The 27,938-nt window shown below is 40.1% G+C and overlaps 1 protein-coding gene and 1 pseudogene across 2 annotated transcripts in view; both read left to right on the top strand.

The window, feature by feature from the left end:
• The window catches only part of LOC138158478 (RIMS-binding protein 2-like), a 490,854-nt gene that overhangs the window by 458,450 nt on the left and 4,466 nt on the right, over nucleotides 1–27,938 (top strand). Inside the window, exons 18-24 of one of the 2 annotated variants that reach the window (XM_069084643.1) lie at nucleotides 3,783–3,900; nucleotides 11,625–11,777; nucleotides 14,410–14,594; nucleotides 16,013–16,181; nucleotides 17,232–17,297; nucleotides 19,724–19,827; nucleotides 23,604–23,675. In XM_069084643.1, coding sequence (XP_068940744.1) covers nucleotides 3,783–3,900; nucleotides 11,625–11,777; nucleotides 14,410–14,594; nucleotides 16,013–16,181; nucleotides 17,232–17,297; nucleotides 19,724–19,827; nucleotides 23,604–23,675 — 867 coding nt within the window. The remainder of the gene's footprint in view (nucleotides 1–3,782; nucleotides 3,901–11,624; nucleotides 11,778–14,409; nucleotides 14,595–16,012; nucleotides 16,182–17,231; nucleotides 17,298–19,723; nucleotides 19,828–23,603; nucleotides 23,676–27,938) is intronic. The other variant, XM_069084581.1, reaches the window with a different exon arrangement.
• Nucleotides 730–1,560, top strand: LOC138160858 (RIMS-binding protein 2 pseudogene; annotated as a pseudogene).

Below are 27,938 nucleotides of genomic sequence, written 5' to 3'. Positions count from 1 at the left end.
CACAGCGGTAAAATAACTGCTGGTGTTATCTGGTCATCAGCTGGTGGAGGTCCCCCGTTACAATGTGGGGTACCATGCTGGGAATGCTTCCCTTGTGGCATGTGCCTTTTGCCAGTAAGAAAGCGTACTATGTAAAGCTTGTCCTAACCAAAAGGACATGTGGCCAGCAACATAGGTAGGCTGAGATGCATGCCCCCATCCATGGTGGATTCCAAACACACATGGTCCAGGGAAAAACAAGACAGACAATGTAACCCCTAGACACTACTCTGTCGGCATGGAAAACACAGAAGAAGAATCCATTTTAGGCACTGAGCTTGGAACCATCCATAGCTCTGATCCCCATAGAACCTAGAACCTCTCCCTCATCCAGCCCCTTCTCTCTAAGGCACCACTTTTGATTTTCTCTTTCTCTCTCTTTTTTCCCTCTCTTTTAATGGGCTGCTTTGGCTCCTTCCTCTTCAAGCATCAGTATGCCTGCCCTCTGTTTGTACTGTGATCTCCTGCCTTCTCTCCAACACTCTCAACATGTCTTTATTTTCAGAGAATCATCCAGAGCCTGCCATTCCCCCTCCACTGAGTAAGCCGCATGCCTTCCGTTTGTCATCATGTCTAAAACTAATTCTGTCTTTATTTTTCTTTCCTTCCTTTTTTTGGCCTCGTTTTCTGTTTTCTCGTTCACTTTTTCTTCTGCACCTATTTTTCTGTTTTGTTCTTTGTTTGGTTTAACATCGCATACTACTCAAGGAGTGCTGTGAAAGTAGGACCACCACCGATGCAACTTTTTGGGAACAGCCCGAATTTCCCCAACAGACCCACCACAGTAAAAAACTTTTTAGTATCCCAGAAGTAGCAGAAGAGGATGGAGACTATTCTGAGCTGCTTCACAAGCAAGGTTTAGGGTTGTCCTATAAGGTGAAAGCCCCAGGGCCCAGAGGGCCTAGGTTCCCCAGGTGTTGCATTGAAGACAAGGCCCAACAGACCACCTGGTTCCCAACCAAGCACAGGCTATCTGGGTTTGCTCACCACTCAGAGGACTCTGCCCCTGAAGATAAGGGTTACAGATTTAGCCGGGCCCTCACCCGGAGCCCAGACAGTGGGCTTGACTGCGGGAGTGAGGAGGAAGAGTCTCGGTTTAGCTTCCGAAATGTGCACGGTCATCCATCCCCTCAAGCTGGCCCCCCCTGCTGCCCAGGCTGCAGCCACTGTTCATGCCGGAGAAGTCCAAGGCCCCTTCTGGCCCGTAGGAAAACACTGACCCGGCAGACCAGCATTGAGGAAGACTTTGGAGAGCAATTTGTCCCCAGTGAGGTCATCAGGAACAATGAGACCACACCTGGCCCAGAGAGAACTAGCCCCAGGAAGAGTCACTACAGTGATCCCATGAAGCCAGAAGACCCTTGCTGTGCCTGGAAGGTCCAGATGAGTGACAGCAGGGCTCCTGTCCTGCTTACAAAATCTGCTCCCAGAGATGGAGAAGGTTCTTTGGTGTGTGAAGTAAATCCTCCCTTCTACCATCTGCTTGCCAATCCAATCGATTTTCTTTCTTTCTTCTTTTGATTTCTTGGTGCCCATCTTTGGGAACTTTCTCCACTCGCTCTCCTTTCATTCTTCATGCATTTTTTTTAAATTTCCTCAGCCTCATCATTTTGCAGGCTTCTTACCATGCTCAAGACCTCCTTACTTTGCTTATAATGATGATTTTCCCACAGAACAAATTACAATAATGGCTGCTTTTATTAAAGGACAACTGAATCTAAATTTTAATTAAGGGTTAGCTGAACTAGAATTATCAGAAAGTTTGGCTTTCTTGGTGTTTTCCCCCCCTCCTCAATACACCCATCACCATTGTTATGACTGCTGCTGATGACAAGATCATTGTGGATTGAAGTATTTGGCTTTTATTCTTTGACTTTAAAACAAAATTGAAGGGAAGAGTTCATAAACGAGACTATGTATTGTTTCTAGATTGCCTTACCCTTCCTGCCACCCAGATACAAGAATGAATTTTCTATCCCTTGCCAGTCTTTGTGTTCAATACCTAAGACAACTCTCTAACCTATTCCCTGGAGCTGAGTTACTAGCATTTAAAGAGTAGGTATTCAATAATAAGAAGAAGAATGCTAATAACTGGCAGTTGTATAGTACCTTAAAACTTGAAAAACAAATTACAGGCATTATCTCATTTGAATCTCACAATAATTCTTTGTAGTATAGGTAGCCTGTATATTATTACCTCCATATTACAGATGAGGAAAATTGAGGCTCAGAAAGATTAAGTGATTTCATAGCATCAAAGACCTAGAACTGGAAGGTCATTTAACCCAAGCTTTTTATGTCATATTAAAGAAAGAGAGGCACAGAGAGGTTAAACAGCATGATCAGGATCATACAGTGGGTGTCAGAGGTGGGATCTGAACTCAGCTCTTCTTGAGAACAAGTCCAGTATTCTATCCACCACACTGAGTTGGTCCCCATATATCTCTAATTTGCACCCTCTTTTCAGATCACCCCCTCATATATCCTCTACCTTGGAATGGAAATGCAGGTGAAGTTTTGAACTAGTTAGCCTGAACTTTCCCCCAGCTTCATTCATTCAGCCCATCCCACCCCACCCCCAAGCCTGAGTTGGTGCAATCCATTATGTTGCTGCAAGTGGGCACTAAATATGAGGCCATCACCTAGCAAGGACCACCAGTCCAGAAAGTCTCAAGGATTTAACCTCTCTGCACCCAGGAGTTTTTGCCCACAGCTTGGGAAGCATAATATTGAATATACTCTCCCTTTGTTCATCATAAGCTCTTTTATTCAAATCAGTGCCATGGAACATTACAAATCTTTTGCTTTTTCCTTGGAATAATTGAAGGTTTTCATCTAAATGAGCAGTGAACTGACCCAGGAGTTCGGCTGAGTTCTCCATAAGTCACTGAGGTTTGTTTTAGAGCAGTACACAGAAAGAGCTAGGCTCAAGCAATCTGAACATGCAAAGGAAATTCCAGTCCATAGGTTTTTATTACCCTCACATAGACAGCTATGCTCCAAGGAGTACATTTGGAAAAGTCTGAATTTTTAAGACTATAGAATCCTAGATGTGGAAAGAACCCTAGAGATGAATGGATCCTTGGATCACAGACCTGCAAATAGAAAAGGTAGTAGAGGTCATAGTGACCTACCTCTTTGTTTAAAAAAAGAGAAAACTAAAGACCAGAGAAAGGGAGGGACTTGCTACAAGGTTATATGCTTAGTTAATGACAGAGATGGGACTGGAATCCATGTCTCCTGACTTCTAGATCAGGGCTTTTTTCATGAAATTGGTGCTCCCCTCTATTCACCCACCTAGCCATCCTTACATGCCTGGGTAGAAAGAGATGAGACCCACTGAAATACATCCCTTGGCTACACACATTAACAACTCATATGGCACCTTAGGATTCAAACTCTAGAGCGAAGACCTCCATTGTCTTTAAATGAATGATACATTGTATTTTATTCTGTCAGAATATAAGCCTTTGCAACTTTTGTTCAAGTTCTTTATGGCCAGCAGCAGCAGACCTAAAATATGGCACCCAAGTGAATCATTTTGTGCGACATGGCCAAACATGACTTGATTGGAGATTGACATTGGTCTGCTTCTCTTCCAGGTGCTTCAGCTAACCTTTCAGTTAAAAGCTAAGTTTAGTTGCCTTTACAGCTTCTGCTCCCCAACCGAAATGATCTTTGCAAATGTCCTTGAGCCTACTGATGGTGAAACTTGTGACTCTGTTGTGTTGTTTTGTCTTCAGCTTTTAGGAAACCCAGCCTCTGCCGGACGGACTGATAGGGTGGATCACCCGGGTCGAAGGTTATCACATGGCAGTGCTGGACCTCAGAGGCCCCGGCCAATGATGGTCCCTTCCATTGGTCAGTTGGCCTGATTGGTACATTTCTGTTCTTTACAAGTACAGAGTGAATTCTTAGTCCTTTATGTATTGCCTATGTGTGTTTGTGTTTATATAGTTGTGTGTATACACATTTATTTATATGAAAGTATCGTATTAAGAGCTAAAATAGAGAAAACTCTCAATAATCCATGGTAGTATAATATAGGAAGACCAATATAATTCAATCTAGGATTTAATTTAATTTCCAACTATGTGCCAAGCACAGTGGGGGGCGCTGGAGATAGGAAGACAAAAATAAAGTCTTTGTCCCCAAGGAATTAACATTCTGAGGGAATGCAACATGAAAACAGACAAGTATAAGAATATACATAGTAACTTGAGCGGGGAGAGGGCTTTCGTGCCCAGAGAAACCAGGAAAGACTTCCTAAGGAAAGTGACCTTCTTGTGCTAGCCTTTAATTCAATATCCAGTTTTTTAACAGAGCTACTATTCAACACCCATATGTGACCAGTCTGAATTTCTCGGCCTCTTCTATCCGTGGCTCATCCTAGAATGGGCACTGCTAAGAAATTGACAGTGAGAAGAAGGAAAAACAAGAGATAATGAAATCCGCAGAATGGTTCATCAGTCTTTGGATCACTGAGAGTTCATATGAAAATGGAGGGAGGGGGCAATTGATCAAGTGAACCCAGACAAATGGTACAGTTGAGAACTGAAAGTGATTGAAATGTTGGTTGACAAAATTTAAAACCCGACTGAAGAGAATGACTTTCCAAGCATGGATACAGGAATCTGAAATTGGTGCTCCCCTCCATTCACCCACCTAGCCATCCTTCCATTCGTTGATCATCATCCAACTTTCAGTTTCCATTCTCTTAACTACTTTTTGGAATTTGGCAAGTTGAGCCAATGTTGTCCTTTCATTTGTTGCACTGGATCTATTGGATTAAAAGGAGCCTGTGGACAAATGTCAGAGGACACACTGGAGGAATTTCACTTTTCTGTTGTTCAGATGAATCAGTATCATACAGATGTTTGTTCTATGAAAAAAAGGAAAGAAAAGAAAGGAAAAACAAAAGAAAAAAAGAAATTCCAAAAAGTATCATTCACAAGATAATGGAACCCAATGATTGAGTGAAGTTGTATTTTTTGAAAGCATGCACAAACACACATTTGTGCATGCACATATGCACTTATGCACACACTTGCACAACCTCTCTCATATTCAAGAAAATTGAAACCATAACAGGATTACAAATAGATTAAAAAGTTAAAAATAAAGAAAAGAACAAGAAACAAATGCCCTGTTTCTCTAACAGAGAGTTCAGAGAACAGACACCATTTAGACATCTGATGTTGGGCCACTAATAAGATTCTGCCCCTAATTGCTAATGGGGCAATGAGTTCCCTTTTCAGGTTTTCCTGTCCTCTGTGCAGATAGAACTCCCCCAGTTACTCTAAGAGAGCTCATTATAACAGGGCTTGACTTCCTCATTCTAGTTTTTGAGATTTCTGTCAGCATAATTCTGATGCAATGTTGGGAAGGAATTTTTTTTAAGTATGGCAGTGTTTTAAGTGATGTGAAATGTCCCAGGCAGTCCCTGTCCTTGAAAACATCTTTAGCAATCACAAGCCTTGAAAATCAACTTGAACAAATAGAAAGAACTTGGCGAGATTCCTAACTTGTTCCATAATGGTTTATAAAATATTCATAATCTCAACAAGCCTCACTTGTCAAATCTGCATTCATTCTGTATGGAAGTTCCTCTGCATTGGCTACAAATTTTGATTTGTTTTTGAAAGAGATTAGGTTTAGCCTCATTACTCAAAAGTTTGCCTTCCTTTTATTAATGAAGAAGGCAGGAAACTAAACAAGAGAGAGTGGGCAAGAGAAAAGAAAGGAGAGAAAGGGGGGAAATGAAATAAAAAATAAGGAAACCAAACAAGAAGTGAAAGGGAATAAAGGAAGGAGAAAGAAAGCCAGAAAGAGGGAAGAATAGGAAAAAATTAAAAGTGGAGTAAAAGAAGAAGGATGAAGCAAAGAGAGAGAGTGAGAAAGAGGGAAGGATAAAAAAGAAAAATGAAGGAAATACAGGAGGATATCAAACAGGAAGGAAAGAGGAGGAAAGGGAAAGAGGAATAAAGGGAGAAAAAGGAAGACAACAAGGCAGGTGAGTTAATCTATTCATTTAATCACCTAATCAGCAAGCATTTATTAAGTGCAAGATATGTTCTAGGCATTATGTACTGAGCATAGAAAAACAAAAATAACACAGTCTCTGCCCTCAGGGAGCTTATATTCTATTGGGAGAAAAAGTACATACATACATAAGTATGGGGTATCACAAAAGTCTTAAACTATTAAAGCTTAAGATGGTACTGAGACTTTCAGAACACTTTATACATTCAAGATATGTACAAAATAAATATGAATTAATTTTGGTAAAAAAAACACCAGCAACCAGGGGGATCTGGAAAGCCCTCATGCAGAAGGCAACACTTTAGCTGAGCTTGAAAGGAAATTGAGGATTCTCCATGGTGGGAATATATGAGAGTGCCTTCTGTGAATGGGTCACAGTCAATGCAAAGGCTTAGAGATGGGCAACAGAGTGCCATGTGTGAAGAACAGCACAAAGGCCAATTTGTCTAGACATTGAATACATAAAGGGGAGTTTAATAACAAGGCTAGGAAGGTTTGGAAAGGGTAGATGCCCAACGAGTAGTTTGTATTTGACCCTAAAGACAATAGGGAATCATTGGAGTTCATTGACCAAGAGAATGATATAGTCAGACTTATGATTTAAGAGGATTGTTTTGGCAGTAGTATGGAAGATGAAAGGTGATGAAAGCTTGAGTTAAGATGGTGGCTAGTGAGTAGAGAAGGGGAGAGATGTGAGCAGTATTGCAGAGGTAAATTCACTGAGTTGGCAATTGATTTGATGTGTTGGGGTAAGGATGAGTGAGGATTAGAAGACTTCTGGGTTACATACTTTGGCAACTTGGAGAAAGGTGGTAGTACCCTCACTAGTAATAGGGATGTTTGGGGAAAAGGTGGGTTTGGGAAAAAAGATGATGAGTTCCCTTGGAACATGTTGGGTTAGAGATGCCCACAAGATGTGCAGTAGAAAATACCTAATAGGTATTTGAATAGGTAATTGAAGTTTGGAGCTCAGAGAAAAACTGGGGCTAGATATAGAGATCTTGGCATCATCACAAAGAGATTGTAATTAAACTCATGGCTGTTGATGAGGTCACCAAGAAAGAGACCAAGAGAGAATGTGGAAAGGGAAGACAAGAAAGCCTGAACAGAGACATAAGATACACCTAGAGTTCAGTAGATGATGACCCAGTAATGAAGACACAGAAGGAATGTCAGGCAGGGAGAAGACCCAAAAGGGAGGCGTGTCATGAGACAGTATCCAGGAGAAGAGATTAGTCAACAGTGCCAAATGCTGCTAAGACATCAAGAAAGACAAGAACAGAAAAGACATCAGAATGGGCAATTAAGAGAATGTTGATAACTTTAGAGGGACCAGTTTCAGTTAAGTGAGGAAGTCAGAAGCTAAGCTGCAAAAGATTAAGAAGTAACTAAGAGAAAATGGAGGCAAGGAAAGTAGACAGCTTTATCTAGGAGACTGGCTGGGAAAAGGAGAGATTTAAGATGATAGTGTGACAGGGCAGCTAGCTGGCACAGTGAATAGAGCACTGGCCCTGGAGTCAAGAGGACCTGAGTTCAAATACAGCCTCAGACACTTAACGCAAAAAACTAGCCATGTGACCTTGGGCAAGTCACTTAAAAAGAAAAAAAAGAAGATGATAATGCGAGGAGATCCCAGAATCAAATGAGGGTTGACCCTACCATGTCAAGTGAACTTAAGGCAACAGCTGTGTGTCAAGCATTGCTCTTAGTGCTAGTGATACAAAGAAAGGCGCAACATAGTCCCTGCTCTCAAGGGGCTCAAAGACTAATAATGGGAGAAACAACATACAAACAACTATGTACAGAAAGATATTTTTTGTTGAGTCATTTTTCAGTTGTATCCAACTCTTTGTAACCCCATTTGAGGTCTCCTTGGCAAAGATACTGTATTGTGTTTCCATTTCCTTCCCCCCACTCATTTTTACAGATAAGGAAACTGAGGCAAACAGGGCTAAGTGACTTGCCCAGAGTCACACAGCTAGTAAGTATCTGAGGCCAGATTTGAATTCAGGAAGATGAGTCTTCCTGATTCCAGATTCAGTACTCTATCTATCGAGCCACCTGGCTACCCACAAACAAGATTTACAGAGGGTAAATGGAGGATAATCTTAGAGAGAAGACATTAATATTGGGGGTACTCATGAAAGGCTACTAGTAGAAAGTGAGATTTTGACCAAGACCTGAAGGCAATCAAGGTGGCCAGAGATGAGGAGCAAGAGCATTCCAGACATGGGAGATTGCCAGCAAAAATGCAGTTGGAGAATAGAGAATCCTGGTAAAGAGACAGAAAGGAGGCTAGTGTCACTGAATCACAGTGTATGAAGAAGAGGAAGGTGTAAGAAGGCAGGGAAGATACGAAGGGAGCAAGTTGTGAAGGATCGAAAACCAAATATAAGATTTTATATTTCATACTGGAGGTGACAGGAGTCGCCAAAGTGTAGTGAAGGGGGGCTGTGGTTGGCCTCCGAGTAACGAGTGAGTTGTCTTCCTGACTTCCAATGCTTTGGGAAGATCACTTTGACAGTCAAGTGGAGTGTGGGTGGAGAATTGGTACAGGGAGACCAACCCCCAGGCTATGGAAATAGTCCAGGTTAGAGGTGATGGGACCTTCTACCAAGGGGGTAACAGTCAGAAGAGAGAAGGGAGCATATACAAAAGATGTTGTGAAGGTAAGGTCCATAGGGCTCAGTAACCAGAAGGGACTCTGTTCATTTCTTCTTGAGAACCTCTACTGAATTTGTTTTCTGGGTCTCCCTTTAGTCAAAATATTAGGAGAAGGGTAAAATCATGCCTTGTTCCCGTGAGTTATTGCTAAGCTGAGCTACTCAACAGATTCATGTAGTCTGTATTGTCTTTGTGAATACAGTGGGAATACATTCTGTTTGCTTTTTAGTGATCTAAGATTGAGATTGTAAAGTCTGCTGAACTAAAACTTCCAGACTTTAGAGCCATAAAGTCAATGAACTTTGGAACTAGGAGGAACCTTAGAGTGCTATGTTTTAGAGAGAAGGAAATTCAATCCCATGGATTGAGGGATTGGGTTTTGCCTAAGATCCCAGAGTGAGTCAGAGCAGAACCATCATAGAACTTCGTTCTATTGATTCCAAAGCCAAAAGTCCTATGCAATTCCATTGATTGAAAGTGAATTTATGTGGATATCTATCTCAAGTGTTAGGTGGACCCTGCCCAGCAGCTGCCTGAGAGGGCTTGGAAAAACCAAGAAGTTTTCCTTTGACCACCGGGGAAAAGACAGGAAAGGAAGATGTAGCAGAAACATTGTTAGCTTCTAAGTCAGAAGGCCTGGGTTCAAATCCTGGCTATACCATTTCAATACCTGTGTGACCTCAGGAATGTCATGGAACTTTTCCCCTTCCCCCTGCCTCAGTTTCCTCATCTGTAAAACAAGGGAGTTGGAGTAAATGACTTCATTTAACTCTAAGTCTATGGACCGATGGAGCTAGAACTATCAACTAATTTTTGTATGTGCCTTGAAAATATAAGTAACTATGAGTACTTAAATAGAATAGTTCAAGGCTGGGCACATATCTTCATTTAGTAGACTTCTTATAAATTCTAGAAAAATAGAGTATCTGATACTGAGAGCTTTCTAGTAGTCCATTTTGTGAACTACCTCTGAATGTAGGCCTTGAAACAGATCCCAAAACACATAACAAGAATACAACTTGGGAACTGCGAGGTTAGAAATCCCACAGGTGTCCATTATCATGTCTGATATCTGAGTTCCAATCAGTTTGGTAACAAGATGAAGAAAACAAGATGAGGAAGGAAGGAATGGTTCAATATAAGACATTATATTCAACATAAGACATTACTTCAACATGATCAGAAGCTAGAGTCAGAAAGAGCACTGAGTCTTGAGTCAGAAGACTCTGACGCCCATTACCTTTGACCATGGGGAAATCTTTTTTTCTCCTCATTAAAATGAGGGTGATCTTATGATTATTTGGGGACAGTTTTTTGGCTTTTTGGAGGGGGGGAAGGTAGGGAAATTGGGGTTAAGTGACTTGCCCAAGGTCACATGGCTAGATTTTTGTGTTAAGTGTCAGAAGCCAAATTTGAACTCAGGTCCTCCTGACTCCACGGCCAGCGCTCTATTCACTGAGCCACCTAGCGGCCTCATTTGGGGACATTTTCAAACAGAACATAAGTAAATGTGCCCATTTTATCCCTTGGAAGGGAGAGCTGGACAGAGGACCCAAAGAACATGATTTAGATTCTCCAGTTAAACGTTGTTCAGTCCTTTAGTCATGTCCAACTCTTCATGACTCCATTTGGGGTTTTCCTGGCAGAGATACTGGAGTGGTTTGCCATTTCCTCCTCCACCTCATTTTACAGATGAGGAAACTGAGGCAAACAGGGTTAAGAGACTTACCCAGGGTCACCCAGCTAGTAAGTGTCTGAGGTCAGATTTGAAATCAGGAAGGTAAGTCTTTCTGACTGCAGGTCCTGTTCTCTGTGCTCTGTGGTACCCCCTAGCTGCCCAACCAGTTAAATAGGTCATCCATAATTGTTGACCTCACATAAATATGGTGAAAGTGAGCCAAAACACAAAAATATCCATCTCGATTTTCACAGAAGCCTGGTCTCACTTCCTAAAGGTTAATCTAACACCCAGTGATCACACATAGAAAAACATCTTTTAATGCTATGAGGAACTCCTGGCAATTAAGGAAGATCCTTTTGTGATTTCCCAGTTAGGATGTGTCAGGTAGTATGGCATGGTGGATAGAGTGAGTGCTGTCAGGAAGACCTCGGTTCAAATCCCACCTCTGACATTAGCTGGATGATTTTGGACAAATCCCTTTGCCTCTCTGATTTTCAACCAATTCTCTAGGGCTTTAAGTTATAGATAGGCTGATGTGGGCTGGTGGAAAGGATTCCCATGATGTCATAATCTCTTTAGAGATCCCTTTAGAGGTGGAAGAGATCAATTAGTCCAACACTTTCATTTTATAGATAAGGAAATGAAGCCCAGCAAGGAGAAACGACTTATTCTTTTACAGGGGAGTAGGTAGAATAATCTATATTCAAACCCAGTTTCTCTGATTTCAAATCTAATATTCTTTCCATTTCAATATAAAGTGGCAAGAATTCTATGGCCATGAAAAAAAAAATCAATGCCATGAGATCCTGCCAGTATCAAAGGGTTTCTGAGCATGGCGTTGAAAGATAATCGTCAGGAAGAACCTAATTAATTATGCTTGGCATTTTTCCTTAGAATTCTCAGTTCTTTAAAATCAACTTAGCTTCTTATTCCTCAGAGCAAAGGGCTTGTCATATTAGTTCAATTTTCCAAAAGAGTAGAAAGAAGCATAAAATTCAGGGTAAGAATTTGCTTTAAAGATCCACTTTCTTTCTCCCCCCACGACACACCCCATTACCTCAGTTATTAAACTTGTCCCCATTCCTGAATCAGATGAAATCAGTGAAGGCTGGCCTTTTAAAAAGGAGACCTTCATCTCCATGGTCCTCCCGTGCCAAAGGAGGCTTTGTTTAATAGACCATTCCCTTTTTCTCCATAGAAATTACAATGGACAGTAACAGTGAAGGCGGTCGGTCTCGGTCAGGTAGTGAGGGAAATATCCCCTCTGTAAAAGAAGAAGCTTATTGTCGCGGCATGGGTGGACACAGAATACGGCCTCTGCATCGTGCCATGACCCCTGACCTTAGACACGGTATGCCAGAACTTCTTCCTCCTTTATCACAAAGACGCATCTTCCAACTGCGTGTTAATCAAACTCCGTGTCTGTGACAACCTTGTATGTCAGGGCCTGACAGGAGGCCAAGGGGGTATCACTGCAGGTAAGTTTCTGGGATTCTGGCCTAATCCCCAAGAGAAAATGGAAAAAAAAGCCTCAAACTTTTCAGTCTAGAAAACTTTTTCATGATGATTTTTTTTAAAGCTAGGAACACTTCATTTCATGAACCACTGTGAAATCATCCAGTCTCTCTCCATAGCTGTTTGGTGCTCATAAACACACAGCAGAATGCCTCCTGAGTACAGCACAATTTGACTTGGCAAGTAGTAGGTGCTAAATAAATGTTTATCAATGGACATAATATAGATTTCTTTAGTAAAACATTGACATCCCCTTAAGAAACTAAGATAAACAGAAGCATCTTTGGCCTGGCCCTGAGCTTCCCCATCCAAGAGATTCATACTTTACAGACCCATTCATTAGCAACAAAATTCATCAATCAGCAGTTATTTATTAACTGGCTCTTTATGTGCCAGGCACTAGGTGCTGGGAACATAGTTAGAAATTAAAAACAAACAAACAAAAAACAGAGCATTCTCCTAACCCTCACAATGCCTACAAACATAGCAGTGTGACATCCAAGAAAAACAAACATGTTGAACTACCAAATCTGAGTCTTTTCACCAGGAGAGCTTCAGCCTCAATTAAATAACAGGCCAGGACCAAAAAGTAATGTTTAGAAGCTTTGTTTCTTAGCAGGGGGGAAATTATGAGGCATATCATTCAGTTTACCTAAAAAAATATAAATTATAAAACATTATATATACATTATATATTTATTTATAATTTAAATATTATATATGTTATATATAACATAGAAATTCTATATAGTTATAAAAACATTTTATTTACCTGAAAAAAATTATAAGAATTCAAATGGTAGAGGTATTTGCATCTCCCCTGCATTCAGAGTACACAAACTCATTGAGGAAATTACATTTTTTTACTGAATGAAATTGGTTTTTTTCCTTTTAGTATGATTCACTAATATTTAGCATCTATATGGCCCCTGAAGATAACCACAGAGGAGACAGGAATACACAGTAATCTGAAGAAGAAGTACTGGTGGAAGTAGGGAAGTAGGGACCAGGAGAGGTTTCATGGAGGAAGTGGACGTTGAAGAATGCCTGGGAGGGAAATGAACATTCAGCACTTGAAAGAAGCATGTTGCCTTTAGGAAAAAAAAAATACAAGCCCTATGGTTGCTGTCCTCATTTCCTCACTTCTCTTACATGTCTTTGTCTTCTTCTCCTCTCCCTTCTGTGTGTATATGTGCATGTGTGTATCAGTACTCAACTCAGCTGTCCTTCCAACCTCCTCACTCCTGAATTTTCCCTTTTGCCTTCCTCCTGTTGATGTAAACCTTAGGACAAGAAGAGTATTTAACATATATCAGTCATCTCCCATCGACCCACTACTGTGCATGTGAAGTTATATAGTCATACATATAATGTCATTTCATATATATGTATCTATATGCATACATATGCATATATTATTTCAGTTTTCCAACCAAAAAACAAAAAGGTAACTAGTTAAAAAAAAAAACAAAACTCCCAACTTAAATTTGCTCTAAAAGTTGAAACCTTGGTGGTGATGGCTAATAGTCATGACAGATTGCCATTTATTTCCAGGACAAATGACAGTACCTACTGGCTCAGTAATAATGAATTAACCCTTGTTTATTTACATGTGTCCCAGTGAGTAGAGATCTGGTCTCAGAACCAGGGAGATCTAGGTTCAAGTTTTGTGTCTTGCACACGCTGACTGTGTGACTTTGAGCAAGACATTTACTTGTATGACTCAGTGCTCTAGAATCTAGAAAACTCTCCAAAACAGCATGAACTGGGGAGAAGAGGTTCCCTATACCATTGAAATCATTGATCAAGTCCCCATTCCTATGTAATTACTTATATATCTTAGCTATTTAAAACATTAATATTCATTATCCCATACTCCAATGATTCTACAATCCCATCCATGTGGACACTGTCCCTCCGATCATATAAATTACAATTCATCCAATGCCTGCCTGTCCTGTGTGACTCTCACTCATATATTCCCATAAACGCACTAAAACAAATATGCCACTAGAGAAAATGTTGATTACCCAAATAAAACATTGATTATGCTGGGGTTTTGACTTTTATATTGCAAAAGGCAAGGCCATCAGCTTGGGAAATGAATTTCTCCTGTCTAGGGTTTCCAATCCAAAAGACTCCACCCAAAGAGACATACAATTGCCCCTTCCTCCTATGGCATGTCAGCTCACACCAGACAAAGTATTAATAACCATTTCATATTTTTTCTGCCTAGCTCAGTGAATGTCTTCTGACTCAAGGTGGTTTTGGATATGTATTCATTCTTAATTAGGTTAATTTTATATGTTAGAAAAGGCAAACAAAAAGAGTGGCCAACAAGGTTTCTAGATGGAATTTGATTTGAAATCGTATTTCCTACCAAAGCAGAGATGAATTTCTCAATTCAGTCAAGGGACAGAATTGAGAAGAACCAGCAAGTTCTATGTTTCTTTACATTATGCTTCTAGATGGGTACTGCAGCCGAGATCGACTGTCTCCAGACCTGTATGAGGAGTCTGAAACGGACCCCGGTGCCGAGGACCTTTCAGTCCGAATATTTGTCGCTCTCTTTGACTATGATCCACATACGATGTCTCCCAATCCTGATGGGGCAGAAGAAGAGTTACCATTTAAGGAAGGACAGATCATTAAGGTATAAGGAGATGGAATACCACTACTCCCTTCTCAATCCTACTCCTTCCATGCCTGCTGAAGTTTTCCTGTTTTCTCCATGGGAAAAGTGACCAACCTAGGTCTTTCCAAAAGAATCTTGATAGCTGTAACATTAACTGAACCCAAAGATTAATCAGCTCCCAATTTTAGACACATTTTGTAGTTAGATTAAACAAATGGTTCACAATGTCATTAGCAAGGCAATGTAAGAGTTTGCATAATTTAAAGGTTGCCATTATTTGTGTTTTTTGAAATTCATTTAGAGAATTTCCATGGCCAAAGAATTAATCACTCCGGGATTACCTACTGTTTGATGAACCTCTTCATACTTCTCCTTGGGGACCAGATATATTTATTGCCAGGATATGTTCATAATTTCTCCACCTTGGCAGAAACTGCTAGCCTCCAGTTTTGTGTGTGTGTGTGTGTGTGTGTGTGTGTGTGTGTATACTTTTTGTTTGTTTGTTTTACAGACCACTTTGGTAATCTGGCAAAGCCTCCGGATCCTTTCATAGAATGATGTTTTCAAACGTTTAAAATAAAATATGTAGGATTACAAAGAAGATCAGAAATGCAATTATCAAAATAAATGAATTTGCAATCCAAGCTATTTAGTATTTCTTAAGTGCTTGCTTTGTGCAAGGCAAAAGGCAGCTAAGGAGAAATGGACAGAGAGTAAACCACAGAGTCGGGAAGACCAGGTTCATATCCAACCTCTGACAAATATTTTTTTTTTGGAGGGCAATTGGGATTAAGCGACTTGCCAAAGGTCACACAGCTAGTTTTGTGTGTGTGTGTGTGTGTGTGTGTGTGTGTGTGTGTGTGTTAAGTGTCTGAGGCCGGATTTGAACTTAGGTCCTCCTGACTCCAGGGCTGGTGCTCTATTCACCGCGCCACCTAGCCACCCTCCTCTGACAAATATTGACTGTGTTTCGCTGAGCAAATCATCAACCTCTTAATAACCTAGGCAATTCTCTAACACCATAATTGCAGAGAAGGTGATGACAGCTTGCATTGGCAGAGGAGATTTTGTCATATGAGATTTCCTAATACCAAAGAAATAAGAGATCCGGTATTCGCTCCTATGAATGAAATGAATAAAGGCTTACTAATGGAAAGCATATTAAACACTGAGCATAAAAATAGAAAAGTAAGACCATTTTTGTTTTCAAGGAGGAAGAGAGTCTACTAGGGGAAATAATAACTATAGAAGAGATTTATCCAACTATTTATGTATTTTAACAGCTTAAAATATTAATAAGCTCATCAATGTCTATTCCTTATACCTAGGAATATGACACCATATGAGGTTCTAAAGATACAAGGACAAAATAAAAAATCAGTTCCTGCCCTCAAAGGTGTCCGCATATAACACCATGACTCTTGAATACTATTTAGGTTTATGGAGACAAAGATGCTGATGGCTTCTACCGTGGGGAAACCTGTGCCCGACTCGGCCTTATACCTTGTAACATGGTCTCAGAAATCCAAGCTGATGATGAAGAAATGATGGACCAGCTCCTTAAACAAGGCTTTCTCCCTCTGAATACCCCTGTGGAAAAAATAGGTAAGTGGCAACCCACAGTCCAAGGGTTGGAGGCTGCTGCCTTGGCTATTAAAGCTTTTGTTCCTCTAATTTTATAGCTGAATCTCAGGTCAATGACCAGCACAATAGGGGATCTGTTCTGTGTCCTTTAACTGTTGCAAATTCTTTGGGAAATGGGAACATCAATGTGCCTTGGGCAAGATCAACTTGTCAGGGCAAAACTTTGGTGGCCTTATTGGATATCTCAAGGACCAAAAGGGTCCTGAACACAGAAGACCCCTCTGCTTGATAGAATTCAATGCTGCAATATCTAGATAGCATAAAATAACTATTTGTTCATCATGCTTTTTTTTAATCTTTAAACATGATTCTATCTACAACAAATGGGAAAGGATGATGGCAAAGGGTTATTTCATCCTTCAAGTTAACACTGCTTATTCAAAGGGTTTAAATGCTTTTTTGTGGTAGTGGTTCCTTTTTTTACATATAACTAACATTTTAATTGGGGTAGGTGTTTGACATTCACTCATTTATGTTAACTTCTCACCTCAAACCAATGATCTTAAACCAGTGGTTAAGCATTGGTTGAAAACATTTTCAGCAAGTCTTCAACAGAATTCTTTTATATCCCTTATTCATTTTTTTTTAAGCAATAGGGAAAATCTCCTCACACCCATACACTCCTTCTAAACAGATACAGAAATCAAGATAAAGTCCAGTTTCATGTTATTCAGATCTAAATGTTTTAAGTCTTTAAAAATGGGGTTAAGCATTTTAATTCAGAATTCAAGGACCCACTCCTCCTCCAAATTCTCAAATTTAAAGAATATGTACAACCAAATGCATAATTGTCTATTTCAAGAGACATCCTGTCCTTTTGGGGGTTGTTTATAAATAGCCATATTGTTTCAAGTTGAAACCCACACCCAGTGTCCAAGGTTTAAATATGAAAATATTTTGCATAATTCTTTTCACTCCTCCCACCTTGACATTAAGTCCATGAGAATGAAGGTCTTTGAACAGCTTCATATCTTCTCCTCTTTTTCATTTGTATGCATCCCTTTCCTGAAGTCAACTGTGATCGTTTCAAAGAGAGCGCTCTCTCTGTACACCGCAGATCCCGAAAGTCTAAAAGAGGTCTGTGCTAAGAAACAGTAACTTGATTCATGCAATCAATTAGGTGAAATGTTTTGAGCTGTCTAGATTGACATTTTATGCCTTGCATTTTTTCCTCTTTTTCTTTCTTGTTCTTGTTCTTTTTTGTTTGTAGCAGAGGGACCCTTGACATCCAGGCTTAGGTATCTATTTGTCCCACTAACTCCTTAAGAAATGTGCCGAGGGTGGTTGTTCTCATTTTCCGAAGATAGAATGTCCAAGATGAAGGGGGAGGGTCCTAATTCTTTCTTTACACCTTTTGTTTTGAACTTTTCCACTTCTCCATACATATGTTCATTTTATTCTCTCTTCCCCCATTTCCTCTATCTTGATTCTTCTTGCACCTTTCAGCATCACCATAAATGTTACATCTGTCTAACTTTCCTTTAGGACACTCAACTTCCCTGAATTAGTTGCCATGTTAGTGGAAAAAAGCTGTCTAGATATATACACACACAATTCCTTCTTTTGACCCAGAGTCAAATCCCCTCTCACTGTGCCTCCCTCCCCAGCCCCCCTCCTTCCATGGCTTATCCCTAGCTTTCAGCTTGAGTTTCAGTCCTCAGGTTGTTCCCAAGTTCAGGGTCCTGTGTGGCAGGAAACAATGTTTCACTAGCTCATCTGGCCAGTCCTCAGTGTTTGTTGTAAGTAAAAGTAACCAGCATGTTGCGCCTGTATCACCTCATCCACACTTCAAAAGCATCCATGCCTCTCTCATCATTTTAAGATGAAGCATTTCTCAAATTTCCTTGTAATCATGTCACTTCTATTTTCATACAACATCCAACTTCTAGAAAAAAAAAAGAAACCTGTACGCTTTGGGTGTGCTTTGCTCTCTTCATATTAGGAGAATACAAATTGGACGTCTCTGGAAAGCTAATTGTGGTCGCTCAAAAGCCACATGAACAGCTCTCATTGCTTTTAAACCATTTGCCTTGGATATATTTTCATTTGTTTGGTACTCTAAGGAAAAAAAAATAATAACTATTGGTAGAATTTTTAAAAAAGTATTGAGGGAGAGGGGATAGTCCTGGCTCTATTTAGGAGGATGGAAGAAATATCCATCTTTCTTCTGGGAGGAGATGCCATTTACAGAGCTAGTTTGGACACTGAAATGCTACAGAATGATTCTCTTGGGGTAAGCTTACCAATGGACTCCATTTTCCAAGGTCCAGTCTAGCGAAGATCAGAGAGGGGCCTCACCAAGTTGCCTGGAGGGAGGTGAATTCTTCAGTCACAGTAACTTACAAAGACATTTATTAAGACCTGGAAAGGCTGGGATCTGTCTATGTGGGTAGAGAAAAGTCTCATACCACCACTACTACCATAGCTAGCAAGAAACAGATCCTTGAGATATGTGTGTGTATGTGTGTATGTATATACACATATGTATGTGTATACATGTATACACATGTGTGTCTATGTATATATGCATACATATATTATATAGATATGAATGGATGGATGGATAGATAGATATTTTAGACCAGAGATTCTTTACCATTCATCTGTCATGGATTCCTTAGGCAGAACGGTAAGGCCTATAGATCCCTTCTCAGAATAATGTTTTTAAACAAATAAAATGAAATTCAAAAGATTACAAAAGAAGTAAAATATATTGAAATAAAGATATTTTTCCCATTCCAATTCATGGACTTTTTGAAATTTATCCATGTACCCCAGGTTAAGAACACCTTCATCAGACCAGTCATTTCCAAGGGATCATGGATTCTTTCCGCCCTACATATTTCTAGAATACATTTATACAATCTATATTATTTGAGGTCCTATTTCCTGGTATAGCTAGAGTATTCAGTTTAACTCAATTCACTATTAACTAAGTGCCTATTCTTTGTCATATTTTGTACTAGTAACTAGGGATATAGAGACAAAAACAAAGCTGTCCTTGCCCTCAGGGAACTTGTACTTTTCTAGGAGAGAGGAAAGAGGTAGACATGACCAGTTATACCAGATACTGTCCCAAACATGTAGTTATTTATGGGAAAAGTTTTGTTGTATGACTTCCATGTTAGTAGAGCCAAACCCTTGCCAGGTGGCTAGCAGTCCCTTGCTTTATTCATGAGTTTGCTCTCTGCTTCTCTAAATTTTAAGTAATTTAATCGATGAATTAGAAGAAAGGAAACAATCCAATTATAAATAATGACCTTTTTACGTAAAAAATAAAAATGGGACAAATGAAATCCAAGGCAACTGATGTAAAGGAACAAACAGTTCATTCTGTGAGTAGGTGCTGTGCCTTGGTTGAATCTTGGTCCATTCTCTTGGATGGAGTAGGTCTCTGTCTAGCTTGCTAGATCTGTGATATGGCTGCTGCATAATAGAGGGCAAACACTGTGTATTTTTAAAATGCTTGATGATAGCTTTCTTCTCCCCTCCCCCTGGAACAGAGAGGAACAGACGGAGTGGTCGGCAGCACCCTGTGTCTACGAGAAGAATGGTCGCTCTCTACGATTATGACCCAAGAGAAAGCTCTCCTAATGTTGATGTAGAGGTATTCACTCAACACTGTTTTAGTTCATTCCTACAAAACTCCCTTCCCCTTGTCTAAAGAGGGCCCTTTCCAGTGGGATGCTAGTACCAGCTATTGCCTGACCTAGAGAGTCAATGGTTAAATTTTCAACATGAGCATTTACACCTTGGAAATTGACAAATGCTACAAATCAGGTTTGATGTATTTTTGTTGGTCATCTAGACTTTAGGAAGTGATAGAGAAATGTTAAAATGCATATTAAACTTAAAAGTGTGAGGTGTGTGCATTTATTTGGAGAGCTGGTTGTCAAAGCCCCACCACCACCACCACCACCACCCAATCCACTTTCACCTTTCTTGCTCTCCTCCCAGAGGAATAGTGCCCAGCCTTGCCTGGAAACAGCCAGAGGGAAATAAAGGGTATGGTCAGCCTCTCCAGCTGCATGACCACCTGCCCTCTTAATGTTTTCCTATGGACACAGATGGTACCACTAAACCCTCAGGCACTAGCTTCAAAGATTGAGGTCAGCAGTTAGCTGCCAGCAGTTTAGGATGAGCGAGGAAATGCTCAGCTGTTATCAATCCTAAGCCATTGTTTTCTAAGGAAAGTAACAGGTCTGAAAAAATATAAGAAATAAATGTATATGATGCATTTTGTCTCTGGAGAATGTCAAACCAAGGCAAGTGAAATCTGTAAAGGTGTAGACACTGCAAACCTTTATTACATCTTAATTCATTCTCACTTGAAGGTTTACAAAGTGATTTTCCTCACAACAACTGATTGAGGTAGGTCAAATATTAAAAGACAGGAATTGTGGTATAATATAGGTCCTGGATTTAGATAGTGGATCTGGAATCTAACTATATAAGTTTAGGCAAGTCTCTTTCTTTGTTCTCTCTGCATCTTGGTTTCTACCTCTGCAAAATGAAGGGGCTAGAAGAGATGGTCTCTCCTAGAACTGATTGCTATTGTCATCTTCATTTCATGAATTAGAAAACTGAGGCTTAGAAAGATAGTTTCCCAATAGAATTTACAGAACCACAGATTCTAAAGTGGGGTGGTCTTGCTCTATACAACAATGTTTGGAGTGGCAATGAATAAGTAAATTAAGTTAGGTAGAATTGTTGTTTTTATAATATTGGCTCAGCCTATGCATGGACAATTGATATCTTTCCACTTGTTTACATCTGACTTTATTTTTGTGAAAAGTATTTGTGGTTGGGGCGGCCAGGTAGCACAGCAAGTAAGAGCACTGGCTCCAGTGTCAGGATGACCTGGAGATTGAATCCCAGGCTCAGACACTTAGCACCCAATCAGAAACACCTGGCTGTGTAACCTTGAGCAAGTTACTTAACCCCAATTGCTTAGGGGTGGCCAGGTGGCTCAGCGAGTAAGAGTACTGGCTTCAGTGTTGGGATGACCTGGATCGAATCCCAGGCTCAGATACTCAGCACCACACCCACAAATAACCGGCTGTGTAACCTTGAGCAAGTTACTTAACCCTGATTGCTTTAAGAAAAAAAAAAAAAAGAAAAGTATTTGTGGAATGCTCTTAAGAGAGTATCTAGTTCAAACATTTTATTTTATAGAGGAGAAAACTGAGGTTCACATATCTTAAACTGACTTCTCCAGGTCACACAGAGGAATTGAACCAAGATCCTCTCATTCTAAGCCATGTGCATACCTCTGCAGGTACCTAGTTATAAAATGATGGTGTTCTGGGAAATAGAGTACCCCAAAAGCTGAATCATGGGCACCTGTGTGACCTTGGGCAAGTCACATAAACTGCTCTGAGCCTTAACAAGAATTCATGAAGTACCAACTTTATTTAAAAAAAAAAAAGAATGGAAAATCTCCTGTCTCAAGAAGTTTACTATATGGTGTAAGTTTTTTTTTTTTTTCAGGAAATGAGAGTTGTGTTTACTTACTTAGAAATATGAATAGGCATTTCTATGGTAATAGTGAAGTTATCAACTTGTTTTTGCTTACAACTTGATATAAAAAACACTAATAAATTGCCTACTCTATGCAGAGTACAATGCTAGATGATAAGTTAAATAGCCCAAAATGGAAAAATCCTTACCCTCAGGATCTTCTGTTGTATTTTCATGTTTTTGAAGATATATCTAGTCTCAACGAGGTGGCACCGTGGATAGAGTTCTGGGCCTAGAGTCAGGAGAACCTGAGCTGAAATCTGGCCAGAGGCCCTTATGCTCTGAGAAATAAAGATCTCACATTAAGGAGATTCTAATCCAATGAGAGAGGATCATCAGTTTAGAGCTGGAAGGGTCCAGTTAGTCCAGTCCATTTACAAAATGAGGACACTGAGTCTCAAAGAATTTTATGTGACTTCAAAGTCACACAGGTGACCTTAATTAAAATCTATGTCCTTTGACTCCAAATGCAGTACTCTACATTTTTTTCAAAGAGAACAGTGGATTCATAGTTACAATAACTCTACAGATCATCTGCTCCAATCACTTTATCTTGTAGTTTAGATAAGGAAACTGAGACCAAGAGGTGGGAAATGATTTCTCCTAGGTCTAATTGGTAAGTTAATAATTAGTTGCAGATTTGTAATTCAACCTTAGTTCTTTCGAGTGCAGTCCCTCCATACCAACCAATCCAATCAATGAATTATGCATTAAGTTTCTGTTACATGTATACAATACATGCCAGGGAAGTAAAGAAAAAATAAAAACTAATTCCTGCCCTCAAAGAGTTTATAGTCGACTAGCTGTACATAACACATAAGGAGGTAAGAGAGGGAATCTGAATGAAACTAAAGAAAAACAAGAAAATGGATCTGAACCAGGATAAGTAGAGATAGCACTCCCCTCCCCCTCTCTCTTTCTATCTGCCTCTTCTTCCGCGCCTTATTCCCTTTCTGTTTTCCTTCTTCCTCTTCTTCCCTCCTCTCTCTCCCTAATTCCCATCCTTCTTCTCTTCCTTCTTTCCACCTTCCCTTCCTTTCTCCTTTCCCTTCTTCCTTGATTTCTCCCTCCCTCCTTCTCTCCCTTCTTCCCTTCCTTTTTCTCTTTCTCCCTCCCATTCTTCTACCCTCCCTTCTTCCCTCATTTCCTTCCTTCCTTCCCCCCTTCCTTCCTTCTTTCCTTCCTTCTTTTCTTCCTTCTTTCCTTCCTTCCTTCCTTCCTTCCTTCTTTCCTTCCTTCCTTCCTTCCTTTCTTCCTTCCTTCCTTCCTTCCTTCCTTCCTTCCTTCCTTCCTTCCTTTCTTCCTTCCTTCCTTCCTTCCTTCCTTCCTTCCTTCCTTCCTTCCTTCCTTCCTTCCTTCCTTCCTTCCTTCCTTCCTTTCTTCCTTCCTTCCTTCCTTCCTTCCTTCCTTCCTTCCTTCCTTCCTTACTTCCTTCCTTCCTTCCTTCCTTCCTTCCTTCTTTCCTTTATTCCTTCCTTCTTCATTCTTTCCCTACCTTCTTCCCTTCCTTCTTCCTCTCTTCTTCTCTTCCTTCCTTCCATCTCCCTTCCTCCCTCCTTTCTTCCTTCCTGACTTTCTATCCTATTTTCTTTAATTAAATTTAACAAGCATTTCTTATACACCCACAATATATATTGTGTTAGGTCCTGAGGATACAGAGACAAAAAATGAAGTAGTCTTTCCACAAGTAGCTTATATTCCATCTAATTTTGTGCCACCCTCAGTAAACAGGGGGAAAACTTGCTTCAGAGGACAAGTATATGTTGCTAAGAGATCCACATAGAGGAAATAATAATGTCAATTTTTTTTCAAAACTGTTCCTTGATTTCAACCTAATACTCCTTTCCCTTCCTATCTTTACAGGCAGAACTGACATTTTGTACAGGAGACATTATTACTGTGTTTGGTGAAATTGATGAAGATGGATTTTACTACGTAAGTTTTAAATATAGCAAAAGAGGGTATTATTGTGTGTGTATGTGTGTGTGCATTCATATATATGTGTGTGCACATGCACGTGTGTATGTGTGTGCTGCCCCCTGAAATGAGAGAGACTTATTTGAACTATAGAAAATCTAGCTAACAAATTTTGCCTGTTTTTTGCTACATCTACGTGTATATGCATGTGCGTGCGCGCACGCGCGCACGTGTGTGTGTGTGTGTGTGTGTGTGTGTGTGTGTGTGTGTGTGTGTGTAAAGCACTCACCCATGAGGGGCAGTAGGGTGTGGTCTACAGAGCTGATATTTGATCCAGGAAGATGTGGGTTGAAGTCTGTTTCTGACACATACTGTCTGTGTGACCCTATACAAGTCACTCAAATTCTCTGTGCTCTAGGAAATTCTCTAAGATGCAGAGAAGGTGCTAACTTAGGAGCAGGGAGAGAGAGAAAAAAAGAGAAACAGACAGAGAGGGGAAAGAGGGGAGGGAGAGAGGCAGAAAGAGAGAGAGGAGAGAACTGAGAGAAAGAAGAGGAGAGAGGGAGTAGGGAGAGAAGAGGAGAAAGGAATAGAAAGAGAGAGACAGAGAGTTGGGGAGAGAAGAGAGGGAGAGAGAGAACTGAGAGAAAGAAGAGGAGAGAGGGGGTAGGGAGAGAGGGGGAAAAAGGGAGAGGAAGGGGTAGGGAGAGAAAGAGAGAGAAGAAGAAAGAAAGTTAAAAAGAGATAATTCCTATTTCATTCTAATAATATATCCATTCTTTGGTTCTTTTGTAACATGGCTAATTTGGAAATGATTTTGCATATTACATGCAAAATTGTACACATTATATGTACACATATAATCTATATCAGATTGCTTCCCTTCTCAAAGAGGGGGAAAAGAAGGAGAAAGGGAGATAATTTGGAACTCAAAATTTTCAAATGAATGTCAAAATTTTTTGTTTCAATGTAATTGAGAAAAGTAAAAGTAAAAAAAATCCATTGCAGAACTGAAATATCTCTCTATATTATTTGTATATGTGTGTATATGTATATACATATATGTATATTTTAATTTAATTTAATTCTAAAAACACTTACTAAGCACTTGCTAGCTGAATGGCAGTGTAGTGTGGTGGGTAGAGAACCAGCCTCAGAGCCCAGGAAGACCTAGATTCAAGTCTGACCTCTGACACATATTGCCTGTGTGACCCTGGTCAAGTCACAGCCTCTCAGCGGCCCTCAGACCACTAGTTAAGACTCTAAGTTGTAGAGAAGATGCCATTGTGGAAGGAGTATCTTTGCTTTTTTTTTGGAGGGGGGAAGGCAGGGCAAATGGGGTTAAGTGACTTGCCCAGGATCACACGGCCAGTATGTGTTAAGTGTCTGAGGCTGTATTTGAATTCAGGTCCTCCTGACTCCAGGGCCAATGCTGTATTCACTGAGCTACCTAGCCACCCCAAGAGAACATCTTATACCAAGAAAAGCACAGGTCTGATCTTAGAACAACCACAAAATGTGTCGTCACAGGGCTAGACTAGATTCCAGAGATAAAAGACAGAAATCCTCAGGGAACTTACAGTCAACTAGAGGATCTGGAAAAACAACCTTGTCCACACAGTTGATTGGAAGAAGAATTCAACCTGTTATTTCATTGATATGGGCATCTCTGTTGATATAGATACAAAATCATTGAAAATATAAGACAAATAACTAATAATTAATAACTCTAAGCTAATAATAATAGGCTAATGACTCTTCTTACAAAACCTCATTGTAGCATGCCGTAGTTTGAGAGAACAAAACCAAGCAACAAGTATCATTACATCTTTGTCCTTACACAGAGTTTCTCATTTCAGGTGTTGGGAAGAACCCAAGGGGTGGTGGTAGAGCATAAATATACTTCTAGTCCCTAGTAGCAATAAGCATGCTCCCTCCCAACCTTATTTGTCCACAAAACCTTTGATTGCCATTAGCATCATACATATTAGATTGGCTAATAGGACAGAAAAGATAAATGACAAATGTTAGGGAGGATATGGGGAAAATGAGACACTAATGCGTTGCTGGTGGAGTTGTGAACTTATTCCACCATTCTGTAGAACAATTTGGAACTATGCCCAAAGGGATATATAAAACCATGTCTGTATCCCAAAAGATATTGCCATGAGCAAAATCAAATTCTTTCCAAGAACAAATTAAAGGAATTAATTTAGGTGCTCAAAACTTAGGCCAATGGGGTAGAACCTCTAGTAGGTACTACCGGGTTAGAACAGCTTCAGCGATGGACCCAGAGACAGAATATGCCTATCCTCGTAAACACAAGCCAAGGTAGGAGAAGCCCATCCCTGGCTGGGCTAAGTGGGGTCAAAAGGATTCATTTTTCCCCCACAGAAACTTTAAAAGTCTCTCTGCTAAGCTATAGAGGGACTATGTTCTGTGTTGTAAGAGCAATTACAAAACTTATGTATCCTTGACATATAAATTAACATATGTAATTGTATATATTAATTAATCAATTTAAAAGTATTTATTATGATTGTTACTATTAATAATAAAGCTAGCATTTATATAGTACTTTTGGGCAGTTAGGTGGCATAGTAGATAGAGCAATGACCCTGGAAACCGGAGGACCTGAGTTCAAATCTGACCTCAGATACTTACTAGTTGAGTGACCCTGGGCAAGTCACTTTACCCTGTTTGCCTCAGTTTCCTCATCTGTAAAATGAGCCACAGAAGAAAATGTCAAGCCACTCCAGTACCTCCGCCAACAAAACCCCAAATGGAGACTTGGACACAACTGAAATAATTCAACCACAACAAACGCTATATAGTGCTTTAAAAGAATTATCTCATTTTATCCTAATAGTACCCTTGGGAGGTAGGTGCTATTATTGTCTCCATTTTGCTGGCAGGGGGACTGAGGAAAACAAAAGTTAAATGACTTGGTCAGGATCACATAGCAAGTGTATGAGGCAGGATTTGAAGTCAGATCTTCCTGACTCTAGGAATCTATGCCATCTCGATGCTCACCCTGAGCCCTTCTTGTGCATCAAACACTGTGTTCAGGACTTGGGATACAAATAAAGAAGCAGAGACAGTCTGTGACTGCCCAGAGCTTACTTTCTTACCAGCTCCACAAAAGGGAGTGGTGGCCAGGGAGAGAGGCACTTTTATTAGAATGTTATATATTATAAAATACATAGCATCCTCCATTAAATTCCACCCCCATCACCTCATGCAAGTGACACTGATGCTTGACAGCTATTGTCACTGGAGATCCATCAAATCCACCAAGAAGCACAGATTTCTAGTGTGAGCCCAGGGATAGCCTGTCATCTCAAGACTGGCCTGTATAAACTTGGAGAGGCCCTTGACCTGAAGGTTGACTACCAGGGGATGGATATTTCTGTGGCCTCGGTATCTCCTATAACTGTCTCATATGGCACAAAGAGATCTTGACATTTGTCAATACAGGTTGCCCCCATGCCACCAGAATCACACTCTTGGGTCCTTGAAGGAGTCAAGTAGTTCATAAGCTTCTTAGAGATGTACTTATTTATTAAAGAGATTTATAAACATCAGATAAAACTCATTACTCTTACTGCTCACATTCATGTGGGATTTCATTCTACTAATTCACATAAACTGTCAAAATAAACTTATCTAGATGTCAGAGAGGAACATCATATATCTACTCCATCAACCCCCTCTATTTCCAGCTGAGGAAACTGAGAATTTACTCATGGTTACTTTAGTCATTTACTTTTACATTTACATTTACTTTGTCCTCATTATTAAGTGGCACTTGAGTGGCAGGACATTGAAATGTTTCTGGAATTGGCCTTTTTCATCTATGGTGGGGCTAATTGGCCAGAAACTCCCAATGACTTCATGTCCATTCGTTCATGCTTTCAAGTATAAAATACTAGCTCTAAAGAATTGGGGACTATTGTTTATAATAATAATATATATTTATAATAATAGTCAAACATTCAAACAGAACTTTTAAAATGTGTGTGTGTGCATGCATGTGTGTGTGTATTATCATGGTGGTTTAGTGGATGGAGTGCCAGACCTGAGGTCAAAAAGACTCACCTTCATGAGTTCCAATTTGGCCTTAGATAATTCCTACCTGTATGACCCTGGGCAAGTCACTTGATCCTGTTTGCCTCAGTTTTCTGAGCTGGTGAAGGAAATGGCAAACCCCTCCAGTACCTTTGCCAAGAAAATCCCAAATGGGGTCATGAGGAGTTTGACACGGCTAAGATGACTGAACAA

The sequence above is a fragment of the Petaurus breviceps genome, unplaced genomic scaffold (assembly GCF_028583685.1).
Source record: "Petaurus breviceps papuanus isolate PSGF00001 unplaced genomic scaffold, PetGlider_PUasm1.0 101, whole genome shotgun sequence".
Taxonomy (NCBI): domain Eukaryota; kingdom Metazoa; phylum Chordata; class Mammalia; order Diprotodontia; family Petauridae; genus Petaurus; species Petaurus breviceps.
The sequence above is the reverse complement of the archived record's forward strand: the minus strand, read 5'-3'. Positions and strand labels throughout refer to the sequence as shown.